Below are 20,265 nucleotides of genomic sequence, written 5' to 3'. Positions count from 1 at the left end.
TACAATTTAATTTATACAAAATATTAATGCCCGTGCTATACAGCACGGGTTATGATCTAGTTAGATAAGAAAACTAAATATTTATTATAGATTACGTTTTAAATGTAATTTATTTTGTTTTTATTACGATTTACAGAATTGAGAGATCGTATTCTAAATATTTTAGAAACACTAAAAGCAAAGTCGTCCAAACCCTAGCAGCTAGTTTTTCCTTTTTTTCCATGTTTAACAATATTTGTAGTCATTTTACTTTTATTTGTCTCCAAAATTTACTATATTTTTTCTTTCTTCTTCTATTCCACAATGTGTGCCTTTGGTTAATAGATGCACATTTACGTAATTAGTGGTGTGATGCACATTTACGTAATTAGTGGTGTGTGGAGATTGTAAGAATAATATGTTCTCAAGAACTTGTATCTAATCGATCTAACACCTTCTAAGAACATTTCATGCTCTATGCATGAAAACAAAGTCACTTTGAAGTAAATTTCAGAAGATATAATTTGGTAACTCTAGAAAAAACTCTTGTGACTTTAAATTTCATGATCTAACACCTTTTGGATCTCTCAAACTAAAACAAAGGGAACAGAAAGGACTTATATATCAAACTCTGCAAAATTTTCAACCTCGTCAACGTAACTTTTTTTTTTCTTGTACCTTTTTTGATTTCCTTGCATTTGAAGAAACTTAGCATAATGGTTACTTTGGTTTTTTACTTCTATCCATTTTCATACTTACGTATAGGGATTTGACGGTTCGATTCTGTTAGACGATACGTCGAGCATCACATGAGAACAAAACGCGGCCCTAAACCGCAATTCAGCTAGTGAATTTAATGTGATCACTGATCGATAACATCAAATCAGCGGTTTAGAAAGCATGTTCCGGGTTGTATCTTGCGGTGACATCTTAGCCATTGCAGCTAGAAACTCTGTCGTAGGCGTAAGCTCCATGTTTCTTCTCTCAATCTTGTTTTGAAACTTAAAAAAAATAAACCGGTCTAAAATATGAATTCTTCTTTATATATGTTGAAGCTTGGAGGACTGAATTAATATGTGAAAGTAGGAAGAAGAGATGCAAGAACGGGGGAGTCAAACGACGACGAATATGTAGAAACATTATATATGGTAGGTTTAGTCATTTGAGAGAGAATGAGGGTAGATTTGGGTTTAAAATTTTATAACAACCTATCTTACCAATCTACTAAAAAGGTATATATGGACAAAAGTTGTTGTAGATATCCTACATATCCAATTTTCCCTATATATTTTTTTCCAAATTTTGAGTGTGAAAGGAATAAAAATTCAATTTGTTTGGATGAAATAATAGTTAATTTTACTTGATTTAGTTTTTATTTTCTTACAACAAGTCAAATATATTTTATGTCTATATTTAATCTATCTTATCTCCTCGTAATTAACTACAAACTACCTCATGTATATATAAACGTTCTCATCTCATGTTCCTCCTACCTATGAATAATCTAAAGTAACAAATATTTTCACTTTTCTTTTCTTTCTTCTTCACAAAAAAATATATTCCTTTAACAATTCAACCCATGGAGAAATCGCAATCATCGTGTGATACACGGAAAAGAAGTGTTGTAGTTGATGTTGACAACACTAAAGATCGCATTAGCGATCTCCCAAACAGAATTTTGGGTAAAATCATAGTAAAACTTCCTTTAGACGAAGCTGTGAGAATTATGGCTCTATCAAAACGATGGAAGAGTATATGGGATGATAATTGAGGATAAATGTTGTATCAAAATCTTTTGTTTTGAAGGTTTTATTATTCTATCCGAATTTGTATTCCTCAGTAACTGTCTTATTGCAACTTATTAATAAGTTATTTAATTTAATTAAAAAAGATGTACTCTTTTTATCCTTCAAAATATGACAGATCGCTAAATTAAGAACTATTTGTTGTTGTTATTAGATTCTTTTTTAATAGCTTCTCTAAAGAAATTTTTGAAAAAAATATAGACTAATAGATCTGTGTATAAACTGAAGATTTAGGGTTGGTGATATATAAAAAAAAGACTTAAGAACTCCTGAATAACTCTAGGATCTTGTATGTTAATTGTTGAAGTGAGAAATCAAAACCTAGATAATCGATGAATACCTTTGGTATATTTGTGCTCAAATAATAAAAGAGGTAAGAACTTCTTCTTTTTTGTCAATCGTTATTAAATTATTGTTCAAACGAGCCATTTCTTAGAAGAGATAATAACTTTATTAATTACTTTCTTATTGTCATGTAAATTTAAGATAAAAGTTAACGGGCTTTTGGTGCGTAAAATCTTTTATTTTCAAACTTTATGATACATACATTTGAAATTGAACCGTGAACATGATATTATTGTAGTGAATAGAAAATTTAGGAAAACATGAAATTTTGTCTTATTAAACTTAAAATAAATAATTGCATACAGAAAAATATTTTTTAAGGATTGTTTTGATAATTTATTGCAATTCAAGGGTAAGAACTGTTGGAGCATGAATCCAATATATTCCAATGGAGTTATGTATAAACCACAATGAGATTAACTATATGAAATCATAGTTAGGGAAATTAAAGATTAAGGTTTATAAATGTATTTTGGACAAAAAGAGCAATAAAATACAAGTAATTAATATTTTTGCCTAGATAACGTCAATACAATTTGAACTTCAAATGAACTTGGATGGTAAGATATATTATAAGAAAAGTTTGGAGTAGAAAATGTTGAATTATAATTCATAATATTTAAATAATATTTTTTGCCTATCATTGTTTCAGTAAAATCTACTGTATATTCAAAAGATTTTTTTTGGAAAAAATCTTTATTGTTATTATATTTAGATCACATCCCATATTTGAATCAAAAATTATTTTCAGTAATTGGAATAAATTCATTTGACCCTCGAGAAGATATATTTTAATATAAATTATAAATATTATTATTTTGGTACTACAACAAGGATTAAAACCTTATTATGATATTTTGACATGTCGAAACAAGTTGATTTAGTTAAAATTGTGTGGAAAAAAATTTGTTTATGATATATCGTGGGCTAATTAAATTTCGGTGTGTTGCAATGTATCATACTCATTTCAGCTTTCTTAGCTAAATATTACTTGTACTTCAATAACTAGTACAAAACACCAAAATACCATGACCTTGCTTCTTTTGATATTCTCTAATAAAACCCAACTTGGTTTAAACATCTCTAAAATCTGACTTGATTCCAAGATTGACCAATCATCTACCTTCTTGAGATGCAGCCTCGTGATTATACTTCTTGACTCTTCATCTAGTTTCTTTAGATGTAGTCCCATGATCTTTGAATGACGTACGACTTCTCCCCACATATCATTTAGAATCTTCATTAGATACCTAGAGATTCCTCCTCTATGCAACATCGATTGAACTCTCTTGAAGTAAACTCCCCTCCTTTATGGGTACGAAAGGTTTTAATAGACAAGCCGACTTGCTTCTCTACAAACTCTTGAAAAGCTTTTAAACCGATTAGAAACTTGAATCAATATGTCAACAAAGAACCATCTCGTTCTTGTTGACTGATTCAACTCCTCTTCACATGCTTTCCACCATTAAAGCACATCTTTAGCCTCTTGGCTCATTACTTGTCGAAAGTTGACGTCTCTTACTTTTAACATAAGCTTGTTTGAACAATCTATAAGTTGTTTGGGACTGCATAACATAGTCTTCAAGGTACCGCGACTGACTTACTTGTCGACCCGACCTTCTCAGTTGTGGTACTCCTTGGATTACTTCACCAACCTCATTCTCGTGGTTTTTTTAGTGATATCCTCCATGACATCATCTTCTTCATGTACTTCTCCAACATCTTCTCTGTGAATCAACTCCAATATGACATAACCGAGCATGCCATGTTCTTGTAGCTTCAGTAGCAAGTCCATCGACAAGTGATGTTGGATAATTCCTTTAAGAGCAAGATATCTCCTTCTAGAAGATGGTAGAAGATGATACAAGAATGGAAATTCAAGAAAATTAAATACAAATAACGTCAAGTTGGACATAATTTGTAACTCTTCCTATTCATAATAGGCTAAAAAGGTGCTTGCTCCTATTCAAAACATGACTAAACTATAAATTCAGATGTAATTTAGCTTAGTGGTAGATCAGAGCAGGTGGATTTAATTTATGCGTTTGCAATTGTGTAATTACTTTTGTTTATATTTGTTTTGTTTTTGGACGGGTTCTAATTCCATGGATATAGTTTGTAAGACCAAACCTCATTACAATTATGTGTATCAATTTATTCTGCATACTCGTATTTATTTTCTCAAATCTTTCTTACCAATCTACAAAAAAGGTATATATGGACAAAAGTTGTTGTATCTATCCTTTATAGCCAATTTTCCCTATATATTTTAGGTTGGAAAGTGTTAACTTTTTTCCTAATTTTGAGTGTGAAAGGAATACAAATTGTTTAAATGGAATCATAATTATTCTTACTTGATTTGGTTTTTATTTTCTTACAGCAACCCAAATATATTGTATGGTCTATATTTAGTTTATCTTATCTCCTCGTAATTAACTACAAACTACCTCATGTATATATAAACCTTCTCATCTCATGTTCCTCCTACCTATGAATAATCTAAAGTAACAAATATTTTCACTTTTCTTTTCTTTCTTCTTCATAAAAAAATATATTTCTTTAACAATTCAACCTATGGAGAAATCGCAATCACCGTCTGATACACGGGGAAGAAGTGTTGTAGTTGATGTAGACAACACTAAAGATCGCATTAGCGATCTCCCAAACGAAATTTTGGGTAAAATCATATTAAAACTTCCTTTAGACGAAACTGTGAGAACTATGGCTCTATCAAAACGATGGAAGAGTATATGGGATGATAATTGAGGATAAATGTTGTATCAAAATCTTTTGTTTTGTAGTTTTTATTATTCTATCCGAATTTTTATTCCTCAGTAACTGTCTTATTGCAACTTATTAATAAGTTTTTTAATTTAATTAAAAAAGATGTACTCCTTTTATCCTTCAAAATATGACAGATCGCTAAATTCAGAACTATTTGTTGTTGTTATTAGATTCTTTTTTAATAGCTTCTCTAAAAAATTTTTTGATAAAAATATAGACTAATAGATCTGTGTATAAACTGAAGATTTAGGATTGGTGTTATATCAAAAAAAGACTTAAGAACTCCTGAATAACTCTAGGATCTTGTATGTTAATTGTTGAAGTGAGAAATCAAAACCTAGTTAATCGATGAATACCTTTGCTATATTTGTGCTCAAATAATAAAAGAGATAATAACTTCTTCTTTTTTGTCAATCGTTATTAAATTATTGTTCAAACGAGCCATTTCATAGAAGAGATAATAACTTTATTAATTATTTTCTTAATATTGTCATGTAAATTTAAGATAAAAGTTAACGGGCTTTTGGTGCGTAAAATCTTTTATTTTCAAACTTTATGATAGATACATTTGAAATCGAATCGTGAACATGATATTATTGTAGTGAATAGAAAATTTAGGAAAACATGAAATTTTGTCTTATTAAACTTAAAATAAATAATTGCATACAGAAAAATATGTTTTAATGATTGTTTTGATAATTTTTTGCAATTCAAGTGTAAGAACTGGTGGAGCATGAATCCAATAGATTCCAATGGAGTTATGTATAAATCACAATGAGATTAACTATATGAAATCATAGTTAGGGAAATTAAAGATTAAGGTTTATAAATGTATTTTGGACAAAAAGAGGAATAAAATACAAGTAATTAATATTTTTGCCTAGATAACGTCAATACAATTTGAACTTCAAATGAACTTAGATGGTAAGATATATTATAAGAAAAGTTTGGAGTAGAAAATGTTGAATTATAATTCATAATATTTAAATAATATTTTTTGCCTATCATTGTTTCAGTAAAATCTACTATATATTCAAAAGAATATTTTTGGAAAAAATCTTTATTGTTATTATATTTAGATCACATCCCATATTTGAATCAAAAAATATTTTTTTACCTATGACAAATTCAAATTTTGACAAATAATATGCATATCACTAGCTTATATACATTTAAAGTCTCATGTTTTTCTAAAATAATATACTATTTACAGTAATTGGAATAAATTCATTTGACTCTCGAAGAGATATATTTTAATATAAATTATAAATATTATTATTTTGGTACTACAACAAGGATTAAAACCTTATTATGATATTTTGACATGTCGAAACAAGTTGATTTAGTTAAAATTGTGTGAAAAAAATTTGTTTATGATATATCGTGGGCTAATTAAATTTCGGTGTGTTGCAATGTATCATAATCATTTCAGGTTTCTTAGCTAAATATTACTTGTATTTCAAGGACTAGTACAAAACACCCAAATACCATGACCTTGCTTGTTTTGATATTCTCTAATAAAACCCAACTTGGTTTAAACATCTCTAAAATCTGACTTGGTTCCAAGATTGACCAATCATCTACCTTCTTGAGATGCATCCTCGTGATTATACTTCTTGACTCTTCATCTAGTTTCTCTAGATGTAGTCCCATGATCTTTGAATGACGTACGACTTCTCCCCACATATCATTTAGAATCTTCATTAGATACCTAGAGATTCCTCCTCTATGCAACATCGATTGAACTCCCTTGAAGTAAACTCTCCTCCTTTATGGGTACGAAAGGTTTTAATAGACAAGCAGACTTGCTTCTCTACAAACTCTTGAAAAGCTTTTAAACCGATTAGAAACTTGAATCAATATGTCAACAAAGAACCATCTCGTTCTTGTTGACTGATTCAAACTCCTCTTCACATGCTTTCCACCATTAAAGCACATCTTTAGCCTCTTGGCTCATTACTTGTCGAAAGTTGACGTCTCTTACTTTTAACATAAGCTTGTTTGAACAATCTATAAGTTGTTTGGGACTGCATAACATAGTCTTCAAGGTACCGCGACTGACTTACTTGTCGACCCGACCTTCTCAGTTGTGGTACTCCTTGGATTACTTCACCAACCTCATTCTCGTGGTTTTTTTAGTGATATCCTCCATGACATCATCTTCTTCATGTACTTCTCCAACATCTTCTCTGTGAATCAACTCCAATATGACATAACCGAGCATGCCATGTTCTTGTAGCTTCAGTAGCAAGTCCATCGACAAGTGATGTTGGATAATTCCTTTAAGAGCAAGATATCTCCTTCTAGAAGATGGTAGAAGATGATACAAGAATGGAAATTCAAGAAAATTAAATACAAATAACGTCAAGTTGGACATAATTTGTAACTCTTCCTATTCATAATAGGCTAAAAAGGTGCTTGCTCCTATTCAAAACATGACTAAACTATAAATTCAGATGTAATTTAGCTTAGTGGTAGATCAGAGCAGGTGGATTTAATTTATGCGTTTGCAATTGTGTAATTACTTTTGTTTATATTTGTTTTGTTTTTGGACGGGTTCTAATTCCATGGATATAGTTTGTAAGACCAAACCTCATTACAATTATGTGTATCAATTTATTCTGCATACTCGTATTTATTTTCTCAAATCTTTCTTACCAATCTACAAAAAAGGTATATATGGACAAAAGTTGTTGTATCTATCCTTTATAGCCAATTTTCCCTATATATTTTAGGTTGGAAAGTGTTAACTTTTTTCCTAATTTTGAGTGTGAAAGGAATACAAATTGTTTAAATGGAATCATAATTATTCTTACTTGATTTGGTTTTTATTTTCTTACAACAACCCAAATATATTGTATGGTCTATATTTAGTTTATCTTATCTCCTCGTAATTAACTACAAACTACCTCATGTACATATAAACCTTCTCATCTCATGTTCTTCCTACCTATGAATAATCTAAAGTAAGAAATATTTTCACTTTTCTTTTCTTTCTTCTTCACAAAAAAATATATTTCAATCATCGTCTGATACACGAGGAAGAAGTGTTGTAGTTGATGTAGACAACACTAAAGATCGCATTAGCGATCTCCCAAACGAAATTTTGGGTAAAATCATATTAAAACTTCCTTTAGACGAAGCTGTGAGAACTATGGCTCTATCAAAACGATGGAAGAGTATATGGGATGATAATTGAGGATAAATGTTGTATCAAAATCTTTTGTTTTGTAGTTTTTATTATTCTATCCGAATTTTTATTCCTCAGTAACTGTCTTATTGCAACTTATTAATAAGTTATTTAATTTAATTAAAAAAGAGGTTTTCCTTTTTTCCTTCAAAATATGACAGATCGCTAAATTCAGAACTATTTGTTGTTGTTATTAGATTCTTTTTTAATAGCTTCTCTAAAGAAATTTTTGATAAAAATATAGACTAATAGATCTGTGTATAAACTGAATATTTAGGGTTGGTGTTATATCAAAAAAAGAATTAAGAACTCCTGAATAACTCTAGGATCTTGTATGTTAATTGTTGAAGTGAGAAATCAAAACCTAGTTAATCGATGAATACCTTTGCTATATTTTGTGATCAAATAATAAAAGAGGTAATAACTTCTTCTTTTTTGTCAATCATTATTAAATTATTGTTCAAACGGGCCATTTCTTAGAAGATATAATAACTTTATTAATTACTTTCTAATATTGTCATGTAAATTTAAGATAAAGGTTAACGGGCTTTTGGTGCGTAAAATCTTTTATTTTCAAATAACTTTATTAATTACTTTCTAATATTGTCATGTAAATTTAAGATAAAGGTTAACGGGCTTTTGGTGCGTAAAATCTTTTATTTTCAAACTTTATAATAGATATATTTAAAATCGAACCGTGAACATGATATTATTGTAGTGAATAGAAAATTTAGGAAAACATAAAATTTTGTCTTATTTCACTTAAAATAAATAATTGCATACAGAAAAATATATTTTAAGGATTGTTTTGATAATGTTTTGCAATTCAAGTGTAAGAACTGGTGGAGCATGAATCCAATAGATTCCAATGGAGTTATGTATAAATCACAATGAGATTAACTATATGAAATCATAGTTAGGGAAATTAAAGATTAAGGTTTATAAATGTATTTTGGACAAAAAGAGGAATAAAATACAAGTAATTAATATCTTTGCCTAGATAACCTCAATACAATTTGAACTTCAAATGAACTTGGATGGTAAGATATATTATAGAAAAAGTTTGGAGTAGAAAATTTTGAATTATAATTCCTAATATTTCAATAATATTTTTTTGCCTATCATTGTTTCAGTAATATCTACAATATATTCTAAAGATAATTTTTGGAAAAAATCTTCATTGATATTATATATAAATCACATCCCATATTTGAATGAACAAATATTTTTCTACCTATGAAAAATTCAAAATTTTGACTAATAATATGCATAACACTACTTTATATACATTTAAAGTCTCATGTTTTTCTAAAATAATATACTATTTATAGTAATTGGAATAAATTCATTTGACCCTCGAGGAGATATATTTTAATATAAATTATAAATATTATTATTTTGGTACTACAACAAGGATTAAAACCTTATTATGATATTTTGACATGTCGAAACATGTTGATTTAGTTAAAATTGTGTGGAAAAATTTTTGTTTATGATATATCGTGGGCTAATTAAATTTCGGTGTGTTGCAATGTATCATACTCATTTCAGCTTTCTTAGCTAAATATTACTTGTACTTCAATGACTAGTACAAAACACCCAAATACCATGACCTTGCTTGTTTTGATATTCTCTAATAAAACCCAACTTGGTTTAAACATCTCTAAAATCTGACTTAGTTCCAAGATTGACCAATCATCTACCTTCTTGAGATGCAGCCTCGTGATTATACTTCTTGACTCTTCATCTAGTTTCTTTAGATGTAGTCCCATGATCTTTCAATGACGTACGACTTCTCTCCACATATCATTTAGAATCTTCATTAGATACCTGGAGACTCCTCCTCTATGCAACATCGATTGAACTCCCTTGAAGTAAAGTCTCCTCCTTTATCGGTACAAAAGGTTTTAATAGACAAGCCGACTTGCTTCTCTAAAACTCTTGAAAAGCTTTTGAACCGATCAAAACTTGAATGAATATGTCAACAAGGAACCATCTTGTTCTTGTTGACTGATTCAAACTCCTCTTCACATCTTTCCTCCATTAAAGCACATCTTTAGCCTCTTGGCTCATTACTTGTTGAAAGTTGACGTCTCTTACTTTTAACATAAGCTTGGTGGAACAATCCATAAGTTGTTTCGGACTGCATAACATAGTCTTCAAGGTACCGCGACTGACTTATTTGTCGACCCGACCTTCTCAGTTGTGGTACTCCTTGAACTACTTCACCAACCTCATTATGGTATTTTTTAGTGATATCCTCCATGCCATCATCTTCTTCATGTACTTCTCCAACATCTTCTCTGTGAATCAACTCCAATATGATATAACCGAGCATGTCATGTCCTTGTAGCTTCAGTAGAAAGTCCATCGACAAGTGATGTTGGATAATTCCTAACTTGAAGAGCAAGATATCTCCTTTTAGTAGATGGTAGAAGAGATACAAGAAAATAAAATACAAATAACGTCAAGTTGGACATAATTTGTAACTCTTCCTTTTCAAATCATGACTAAACTCTAAATTTAGATGTAATTTAGCTTAGTGGTAGGTCAGAGCAAATGGATTTGGTTTATACGTTTGCAATTATGTAATTCCATGGATGTAGTTTGAAAGACCAAACTTCATTACAATTATGTGTATCAATTTATTTTGCTTACTCGTATCTATTTTATCACTAGAATACAAAGATTTTGCTAACTCCAAATCTATTATTTTCAGACAAGCATATCCTGTAAATCTTCAATCATCCAAAAAGTGATGTTGAGTTTAGATCCAACTCCAAAATGTATTTATCTTATTTTTAAGTAAAAAACTGAAGAAATGAGTTTGCGAATCTTTTAAATAGTTATTTTGTATAATGCATATTAGAGAAAGAACAAAGATAAATTTTTGTATCAAATATTTAAACTGAGTTAATGGTGGTTTATGAAGGGTGTTATAGTGCATTCACTCCCTTATATAATCGATATCTCTAATCCCTTGGTAAAATTAAATTGTTGTATTGAATTTTTTTATGAAAGAGTAAGGTGAGTTGCAAATTTTGCTTGGCCTCAAAAATTCTTCTCTCTATTTTTTCATTTACATGTTTGAAGTGTTACTTTTTACTTTGCTAAGATATTTCAGTGTTACTTTTTAATCTACATATTTCATTGTTATTTTTTAATTTACATATATCAATGTTATTTTTCCACTCAGATAAGGTGAAATATTTCAGCTAACTTAAAGTGATTATGATCATCAACACCTATTTCATGTCAATTTTTTGCTAAAAAATAAACAAATTGGTCATAATGTTCAAAAACTTGACCTCACCATCATAATACTTAGTACTTACTGGTCAAACAAACATATGTTCAGAACTTTTGTATTGATGGGGAAGGTTACTTTTGTCGTAATGTTACAAAAAAAAAATTGTTACTGTTGAGACCATTATAAATAATCATGTCATGTTCTTTAATTATCAACTTTGATTGTCATTTAATTGTAAATTTCGTTAGTTAATCTGTCCTCTTCTTGTAATTAAATAAAAATTTGTTTCAATACCAATAAAGTTGTCCTAAAAAAAACCACCCCTCTAAATAGGGAGTGAGTGAGAGAGAGAGTGATAGTGAGAACAAAAAAAAAACATCATTTCTTCTCGCACTCTTCACCTGCTCCAATGGACGAAAGACCCGAGACAGAGCTAATATCAATACCAGCCACACCACGAGTTTCAACACCGGAGATTCTAACTCCCTCCGGTCAAAGATCACCTCGTCCGGCCACCAAACCATCGTCGGCGACATGGACTCCGACTTCGTTCATATCACCGAGGTTCTTGAGTCCGATTGGTACACCAATGAAACGAGTTCTTGTGAACATGAAAGGGTATCTTGAAGAAGTTGGTCATCTCACTAAGCTAAACCCACAAGATGCTTGGCTTCCAATCACTGAATCTCGTAATGGAAACGCTCATTACGCTGCTTTTCACAATCTCAACGCTGGTGTTGGTTTTCAAGCCCTTGTTCTTCCCGTCGCGTTTGCGTTTCTTGGCTGGTGCGTTTGCGTTTTTCTTGATTTTTCCAATAATCTTTTTTCTTGTTTTTGAGTTTTTTCTTGAACTTTGTGTTTAGTGTTTCAAGATTATTTTTGTTTAGTGAACGGCGAGGGTTTATTCGACTCTCTGTGGTGCTCAGATCCAGTTTCAGGGTTCACTTTACTTGTTTGGGCAAAAATCAAAAATGTTTTTCTTGTCGGAAATAATAATAGGATATTGACTAATTTACTTTTTAACTTTGAAAACATTTCAATTTTAGCAGTAGATATTTTCTTTTTAATTTGTCATGCTTCCATCATTACACATGTGGATACTCACAGACATACTTTTTTGCTTTAATTTGGATTAAGACAGAGCCTTCTTTATCGTCTACTTTGTTTCTTGTTAATTTCCGGCAAAAAACACTTTTCTGAAAAGTATTTATTGTGTATATATAAGTAGGGCATGTAGTTGACGTCATAATAGATGACTATTTCTTCTTATAAACTTATATTTAGATAAATATTTTTTATTGCAAGTTCTAATATTTGAAACTATACATAACTTGTTAAGGTGGAGCATTTGGCTAGTTCAATACTTAAATAGCTTAGTGATGAATAATGATATTGCAATGATCATGTATTTGAGATTCTTATGTAAGAAAATGCACATATATTATTTCCAAACTTCAAGAAGTGAATTATTGTTGTTACAGGAGTTGGGGAATACTGTCTTTAACAATAGCATATTGCTGGCAACTCTACACACTGTGGATTCTGGTTCAGTTGCACGAAGCTGTCCCCGGGAAACGCTACAATCGATATGTCGAGCTTGCACAAGCTGCTTTTGGTAAAATGATAAATTTAGTTTTACATTAAGAATGATGAAATAATGCATCAATAGTGACAATTATTATTGATACTAATTTTGTGTCTTGCTAAGTTGCTATTACTAAATCTTGTACTCTTGATTGGAACAGGAGAAAGGTTAGGAGTATGGCTTGCATTGTTTCCTACGGTTTACTTATCAGCAGGAACCGCGACAGCGCTGATTCTGATCGGTGGAGAGACAATGAAACTCTTCTTCCAGATAGTTTGCGGTCCATTATGCACCTCGAATCCGTTAACAACAGTTGAATGGTATTTGGTGTTTACATCTCTCTGCATCGTTCTGTCTCAGCTACCAAACCTCAATTCTATTGCGGGACTCTCCTTAATAGGAGCAGTGACTGCAATAACTTACTCCACAATGGTTTGGGTTCTCTCTGTGAGCCAACCAAGACCAGCCACTATCTCATACGAGCCTCTTTCTATGCCTTCGACTTCTGGTTCACTCTTCGCTGTTTTGAATGCTCTTGGCATTATAGCTTTTGCCTTCAGAGGTCACAACTTGGTTTTGGAAATTCAGGTAAAATATGCAAAATATTTCTGTCTATAGATAATGCACATATTGGACTTATGATTTATTCTGAGTATTGAAAACTTTGTAGTCGACGATGCCATCAACGTTTAAGCATCCTGCTCACGTACCAATGTGGAGAGGAGCCAAAATCTCTTACTTCCTCATTGCTCTGTGTATCTTTCCAATCTCCATCGGAGGCTTTTGGGCTTATGGGAACCTTGTAAGTTCCATTTACTATATCTTTTGTTTATGTCTTGTCAGTGAAGGATGTTTATCTGGTGTTTGGTTCATGTTAGTGAAATATAGAATTCAAAAGGAACACTAATATCATTTATTTATAGTTCGTTTTCTGATCTTTGGTTCAATTTCCGGATTAGTTTGAAGTTATTTTTTCTTGGTCTTATAGATGCCTTCAGGAGGTATGCTTGCTGCTTTGTATGCATTCCACATTCACGATATCCCGAGAGGCTTATTAGCGACGGCATTTCTCCTAGTAGTCTTCAGCTGCTTGAGCAGTTTTCAGATATACTCCATGCCTGCCTTTGACAGCTTTGAAGCTGGCTACACAAGCAGAACCAACAAGCCGTGTTCGATTTGGGTCAGATCAGGTTTCCGAGTCTTTTTTGGTTTTGTCTCGTTTTTCATCGGTGTTGCTCTCCCTTTTCTGTCTAGTCTTGCGGGGTTGCTCGGTGGACTCACTCTCCCGGTCACATTTGCTTATCCTTGCTTCATGTGGGTCTTGATTAAGAAACCGGCGAAATACAGTTTCAATTGGTATTTCCATTGGGGATTAGGTTGGTTGGGAGTTGCATTCAGCTTGGCATTCTCCATAGGTGGGATCTGGAGTATGGTTACCAATGGACTTAAGCTCAAGTTCTTCAAGCCGCCTAACTAAGTAGTAATAGCCTATGTGGTTTTGTTTGGTTGGGAAGTTTGAAGTTTTAAGAGATTTTGTATTTCTGTGTTTTGTTTAAGAGTGCCTATGTTTTGAAGTTGGAACAATGTAATGTGTATTATAATTCAGTAAGCTTTTCAATATAAAGAATTTGGAATTTTGAAGAATCACACTTGTGTGCCTCTGTTGAATCCCTAGCTGGAATTTTCCCAACGTGGTTTTCTCTTTTCCATCTTTTTTTCAAATTATTTTGATACTACTAAAAATAACGATACATGAGTATTAAACTAAATTAAGCTAGATCAAGAATTCGGATTCAAAGTAATCGTTTTAGTGTATGAAAGATGATATTCTCGGATGATCTTTTGTTCTGCACAACTTTTTGGATCCTGCGGGAAGAGGGAAAGTATATAGAATTACATGATATCATATGTTGATATCAAGCGACTTGACATAAGAATTGGTGAAGCTCATGTTTGATGAAAATTGATGTACAAGTATACCCCTGTCGACGGACGACTGCACTACGATTTGTATAAGAGCAGATACGGGGCATGTTTTTAGAGTGTCTTTTTGTACATGAGAATTTAGATGTGTGCATGGTTTCATGTCTATTACGCATTTAATACCCTCAATGTACATCGAGTCGATTTCTCTGTCATGTTCTAGGTGAAGTGTCGGACCGCCAATGAGATTGTGGGATACGGGCTTTGCCCTCCATGCCCAATTCGGCCCAAACACAAATAGAACAAGTCAAGAAAGCTACTAACAAGGAAGAACGGCCCATCAGAACAACGGCCCATCAGAATGACTGCTCGGCCCATCACAGCTCGGCCCATCACGGTTTGGCCCAGCCCGATAAATTCAGAAGGGCAAAACGGAGAAATCGCTAGAGAGACTAAGAGAACCCTAGATCAGCTTCTTGCCTATAAATAAGAGGAGACACTACTAAGAAGAGGGATCCAGAACCTAAGTCACCACTCAGAGGATTTAAGAGAGAATTGCTGCCTACCTCTTTATCTCTTATTTTCTGGTTTTCCGTTCTGTATTTTCTGGTTTTCCGACCATTAATATCGATTTTCCGACCTGTACTTTCGGTTCTCCGTTCTGTACTTACGGTTTTCCGTTCTGTTAATTATTGTCTTTTCGTTCGTCATTAATAAAGAAGCTACTCCGTTCTCCCCAAACCCCTTAATAATTATTGTTACAACCTCGGTACAAACAATTGGCGCCCACCGTGGGGCTAGGCAGAGTTTTCTTCTGATATTGACGAGCAGCTACGATGTTGCCAGTAATCCCGGAGAGCCACGACGAGATGACGGAAACCTCGAACGAACAAGGAGTCAGAACCATCGCGCCTCGTGCCGCACCACCAGCTCGGCCAACGACGCCACCACCAGCTCGGCCAACGACGCCACCACCAGTTTGGCCAACGACGCCACCTCCAGCCGGAGCTCCTGTCGCAGTTCCAGCCGCAGCTCATGTCGCAGTTCCAGCCGCAGCTCCTGTCGCAGCTCCTGCCGAACTCGGAGAAACAACTTCACGAAGAACCAATCTTGACGAAGTCATCCGATCTTTCCTCGACCGACTCGACTTACAGAACACAAGAACTACCGAACGCATCAACGTGATTGTCGCTGCCCAGAAGGCATCGTAGAATCAGATCGAGCAACTCCAGTCCTCCGCAGCTCGCGCCGGTCGACAGCTCAGCGATGACAAAACAGTCCCGCCCCAGTAACTCTTTTCATGGAAAGACCGGTGAACCGACGCAATAGGCCTGCTTCTATCGTTGTTGGGTCCATCGACGAGCACACCCGTGAAAATGCGCTGAACCGTGACAACCGGCCGAACATCGACACTCGAACATACCGAATAGAAGACCACTATATCGGTGCGAGCGATCGTGAGCTCTAAAAATTACAAACTACTATGAAGGATATAACTCTGCTCAGCACCAAAGTTAGACCTTTCTTCAACTGAATCAACCAACATGATGCAAAGACGGCCGAGCACCTCAACATAACCGTTGAAAGAGTAGGGAATCAAGCATACCCCTCAAGCCGACCCGGTTACTCACCTGCACCTGCTATCTTCCTTCAAAGGCTGCCAAGACTGACTATTCCAATCTCAATAAAACTGCAACCAAGAGGACTTAACTTGACAAACTCGTCTTAACCGACCTCGACCCGACTCGATAGCCACCATCTTCTTCGTCCAGCTCGTTGCCTAGCCGCCAGTTTGTCGCATGGCATCAAGCTCGTCGCCTAGCGGTCAACTCAACGCCTAGAAGCTAGCTCGTCGCCAAGTAGCCAGCTCGTTGTCCAACTGATAGCTAGTCTCCTAGCAGCCAGCTCGTCACTTACCAACTAGCTCGTCGCCTAACTGATAGCTCGTCGCCTAGCTACTTAGTTCGCCTAACCGCCAGCTCATCTCAAAACGGCCTAACTGCGGAGCTTCAACGTCATGAGAATCCTGTCCACCTCACAGTTATATCATCAATAAGACTATGTGGTCGTCAACTATCACCTCATCAATCTGACAGTTCCGTCTTATCAATCCGAAAGTTCTCTATCGTCAACTATTAGCTCATCAATCCGATATACCTGCTCGCAACGCTGATCTCGTCAATTTGACATTTCTTCTCGTTTATCCATCCGTTCCTGCTCGTCAAACGCTCGTCAATTTGAAAGCCGTCAACCCGAGAATTCCTGCTCTCAACTGTGAGCTCATCAATCCTACAGTTCCTGCTTGTCGACTGTTAAATTGTCAACCCGACAGTTCTTGCTCGTCAACTGACAACACCTCGTCCAACTACCACATCGAGCTCGTCTTCAAGCTTCTCAACTCGTCCTTAAGTCTCTTAGCTCGTCTCCAAGCTCTTCACATCTCCTGAGAAACTATCTCCTCGCATACATGTCAGGTCATCCCTTGACTCCACAGCTCGTCCATCTCCTCGTTTAAATGTCGGCTCGTCCCTTGACTCTATAGCTCATCTAACTCGTCGTGTAGCTGTCGATTCATCGCTTAACTGCACAACTCGTCCAACTTGTCTAGCTCGCCGACCCGATGAAGAAGCAATGCCAACTTTAGAAGAAGTCAAGCCGACCAAGTGAATAAAATTGCCGACCAGGTGAAGGAAACCACACCAATCAGGTGCAGGAGGCCTTGCCGACTCGACCAACTAGTCGACCCGACGACTTGAAGTTGCTCTGACCTTGGGAAGTAATAGCATAAAACCTGTCAAAAGGTCTCACCGACCAGAGAAGAAGTCTTGTCGACAAGGCGCAAAACACAAAAATCTCTGAAGTACCAAACTCATTGGAGCAACGACAATAGGCAATATCGCATGGCCAAACCTCTCAAAAGAAAGAGGGAAAAAGTTAGCCAATTTTCCTAAGAAAGTATCTCCACAACACAAATCTCCTAACACTCGCCAACACGTCGCTCCTTAATCATACGACCAAGCTCTTTCTCATGTTCACTATGTGCACCCTTGTCTCAGTTATTCACAACCAAATTGTCAAACCCGTTCCCCACCATGAGACAACCCAGTCCGCCATACTCGCTAAACTCTCCCTCACGGTCGCTAAGATCCAATCCATTGAGATCCGCATTAAATCCGCGATAACTGAAGGTGGAACGAATCTCTCAACCTCGCTAGACCGCACATCATCTTCGCCGAGCTCCGCTTCCGGCTCCTCAAGCTCGCCTCCCAAACGAATCTCGCCAACTCGTCGAGCATACTCTAAGCCGAGCTCCACACTTAACGGAATTGTCGCAAAGGATAGCTCACGGTGATCAAAGTAATCTGCAAACCAAACTTCTTCTATGACGAGCTCGCTTCTCCCTATGTCGATCTCTCCACAAGCCTCGATCTGCTCAACTCATTGAGATCTAAAGCCGAGCTCATCGCCTAGCATGAAAACGACCCACCCAGTCCCTAAACCCAACTTACCAACGTCACTAATCCTCTTTGGCAGATCAACATGGCTAAGCGTGACAAGCCTTGTGTTGGTTTCCTGAACCCGAATTTCCGCGACGACGGATACGCTCAGCTCTAAGCGCGCACATCAAAATCAAAAAAAAAAAAAAAAAAAAGAACGCTCGCCTGCCGAGCTCATTTGCTATATAGACAACAATTGGTTTAATCCCTTCTACGTGATACATATGCAACTTCTTCTAAACGTTATTTTTTTTAACGCGCACACAAGTTACTATTCCAAGTCTAACTTTTACGAGTAACACTTGTCATCCCCACATCGTCTCCCTGGCGAGGAGTTCGATTCTAAAACGCGTTCCCACATGGATGCAGTGGTGCTCGTCGGACAGGTCTAAAAACCTATTTCCGAAGAAATAATCCACATCTTTACTTAAGTAAGCTAAAACTTACACTTAAAGATTTAAAGCCGACCCAGATTCGCACCAAATAAGCTGATAGTAAGGCAGAACAATATAAGCCGAGTCCGCTCGCACGTTCTCACTGACCTAGAGGCATCCGCAGGGTAAGCCGGACACCAGCGCCGCACCTATAAAGTACGACGAGTCAGTCTCGCATACTTCATACGTAAGCCTTGTGATTCGAGTTCAACGTATACAGGATAAGTCAAGGGACGCCTTGCCCCATAATACGTTTCGAAACCAAGCTTAAACGCCAAGGAAAACCTCGCAGAATATAAGCCGAGGATAACCTTGCACAAAAAACTCAAGAACAAGCTTCAAGTCATCACTAAATTCTCCGTCTAGCTCATCATTGTCACTTCGTCTCTAAGACAAACTCCTATTGCGTATTTAGATAGGATAAGCCGAGCTGCAGATCGCACCGAATCTAAATTTCACAGCATAAGCCAAGCCCAACCTTGCATTCATAATCTGAAGTCAAGCTTAGTCTCGCTCCCAAATAACAAACAATATCAAGCTGAATCAAACTACCAGTTACGGTTAAGCCAAGCTCGATCTCGCACATACAAAGATCATTTCCTAAAACGCATGACAAAGACACGATCCACGACATAACTTAAAGTCGTGCCGATCTCCCCATGCCTAGAAGAAGATCCGCAAAATCAACATCATCACTCAGTCTTACGTCATCTCCTCGCTCGCCAAAACAAGTTTGTCGCACTCACGGCCATAACAATCCATTGTAATGCCAACCAAGTTTGGTACCACGCAAAATCAATCAACATTCACACTGATCGATTTCGACGATTGTGCTAAGCGGACTTACTTCCTCGCTACTCGACACGGATCCACGAAAACCTAATGTCAATCTCCATAAATTTATATCCACAAAGCAAGTGTTCCCAGCCAAGCGTTCCTTGCAGAGCATTACTCACCAAGCGTTCTTTATTAACAAAACTATCAAACGTTCCTAGCTCAAAAACCTCCAACGTTCAATCCTTGCCTAACAGGCGAGCGTTACTTACCAAGCGTTCATCGCAGAACCAACAAGCGTTTCTAGCTCTAAAATACGGAGCGTTCAGTCCTCAGCGAACTACAAAGCATTCCCATCCCCGAAGCAAACGATTGAGCGTTCTTCACTAAGCTACAAAGTAATCCTCATCAAATCGCCGAACTAATCTCCAATCTTGCTAAGCATCAATAATCGCATCGAGCTACACCTTTGGCGATGCCACACTACATCTATCACTTACAAAACGTTCAGCCTCCACCGAACCTTCTCACTAGACGAAGCCATCACATGGAACAGAACCATCTTGTTGACCTGATCCATCGCATCAAACAAAACTTATCCCCGATCGTTCTCCACCCAACGCTAGGCATTCCCATAAACATGCAAAAGATCTAACTAGGGAACTTCGCAAACTCCCAGCATATCGTTGCTAGGCATCT

The 20,265-nt window shown here is 35.5% G+C and overlaps 7 protein-coding genes and 1 pseudogene across 8 annotated transcripts; 4 read left to right on the top strand and 4 right to left on the bottom strand.

The window, feature by feature from the left end:
- Positions 1-524: 524 nt before the first annotated feature.
- On the top strand, positions 525-1,872 carry AT1G47705 (annotated as a pseudogene). The gene has a single exon.
- A 1,300-nt stretch (positions 1,873-3,172) lies between these two features.
- Positions 3,173-3,926, bottom strand: AT1G47700 (uncharacterized protein). Its single transcript, NM_001333281.1, has one exon. The coding sequence runs from the start codon at positions 3,922-3,924 to the stop codon at positions 3,772-3,774; it is 153 nt and encodes a 50-aa protein (NP_001319168.1). The 5' UTR covers positions 3,925-3,926; the 3' UTR covers positions 3,173-3,771.
- A 777-nt stretch (positions 3,927-4,703) lies between these two features.
- On the top strand, positions 4,704-4,923 carry AT1G47695 (F-box/RNI/FBD-like domain protein; the record flags this gene model as incomplete). Its single annotated transcript, NM_001333280.1, has 1 exon — positions 4,704-4,923. The coding sequence occupies one exon, from the start codon at positions 4,704-4,706 to the stop codon at positions 4,893-4,895; it is 192 nt and encodes a 63-aa protein (NP_001323145.1). The 3' UTR covers positions 4,896-4,923.
- A 1,494-nt stretch (positions 4,924-6,417) lies between these two features.
- AT1G47690 (uncharacterized protein) lies at positions 6,418-7,172 on the bottom strand. Its single transcript, NM_001333279.1, has one exon. It carries the CDS (start codon positions 7,168-7,170, stop codon positions 7,018-7,020), a length of 153 nt encoding a protein of 50 aa, NP_001319167.1. The 5' UTR covers positions 7,171-7,172; the 3' UTR covers positions 6,418-7,017.
- A 2,987-nt stretch (positions 7,173-10,159) lies between these two features.
- Positions 10,160-10,474, bottom strand: AT1G47680 (uncharacterized protein; the record flags this gene model as incomplete). Its single annotated transcript, NM_103661.1, has 1 exon — positions 10,160-10,474. The coding sequence occupies one exon, from the start codon at positions 10,472-10,474 to the stop codon at positions 10,160-10,162; it is 315 nt and encodes a 104-aa protein (NP_175199.1).
- A 1,055-nt stretch (positions 10,475-11,529) lies between these two features.
- On the top strand, positions 11,530-14,624 carry AT1G47670 (Transmembrane amino acid transporter family protein). The gene is made up of 5 exons (NM_103660.6): positions 11,530-12,139; positions 12,835-12,968; positions 13,099-13,526; positions 13,609-13,740; positions 13,927-14,624. The coding sequence occupies exons 1-5, from the start codon at positions 11,763-11,765 to the stop codon at positions 14,413-14,415; spliced, it is 1,560 nt and encodes a 519-aa protein (NP_175198.1). The 5' UTR covers positions 11,530-11,762; the 3' UTR covers positions 14,416-14,624.
- A 1,073-nt stretch (positions 14,625-15,697) lies between these two features.
- Positions 15,698-17,308, top strand: AT1G47660 (uncharacterized protein; the record flags this gene model as incomplete). The annotated part of the gene is made up of 3 exons (NM_103659.1): positions 15,698-16,068; positions 16,170-16,318; positions 17,001-17,308. 3 exons carry the CDS (start codon positions 15,698-15,700, stop codon positions 17,306-17,308), a joined length of 828 nt encoding a protein of 275 aa, NP_175197.1.
- AT1G47657 (uncharacterized protein) lies at positions 16,075-19,378 on the bottom strand (the record flags this gene model as incomplete). The annotated part of the gene is made up of 8 exons (NM_001333278.1): positions 16,075-16,325; positions 16,493-16,509; positions 17,019-17,159; positions 17,670-17,838; positions 17,942-18,262; positions 18,371-18,472; positions 18,980-19,103; positions 19,271-19,378. The coding sequence occupies 8 exons, from the start codon at positions 19,376-19,378 to the stop codon at positions 16,075-16,077; spliced, it is 1,233 nt and encodes a 410-aa protein (NP_001320529.1).
- Between the last annotated feature and the right edge of the window lie 887 nt (positions 19,379-20,265).

The sequence above is a fragment of the Arabidopsis thaliana genome (assembly GCF_000001735.4).
Source record: "Arabidopsis thaliana chromosome 1 sequence".
Taxonomy (NCBI): domain Eukaryota; kingdom Viridiplantae; phylum Streptophyta; class Magnoliopsida; order Brassicales; family Brassicaceae; genus Arabidopsis; species Arabidopsis thaliana.
This window is presented reverse-complemented; position numbering and strand designations above follow the sequence as displayed.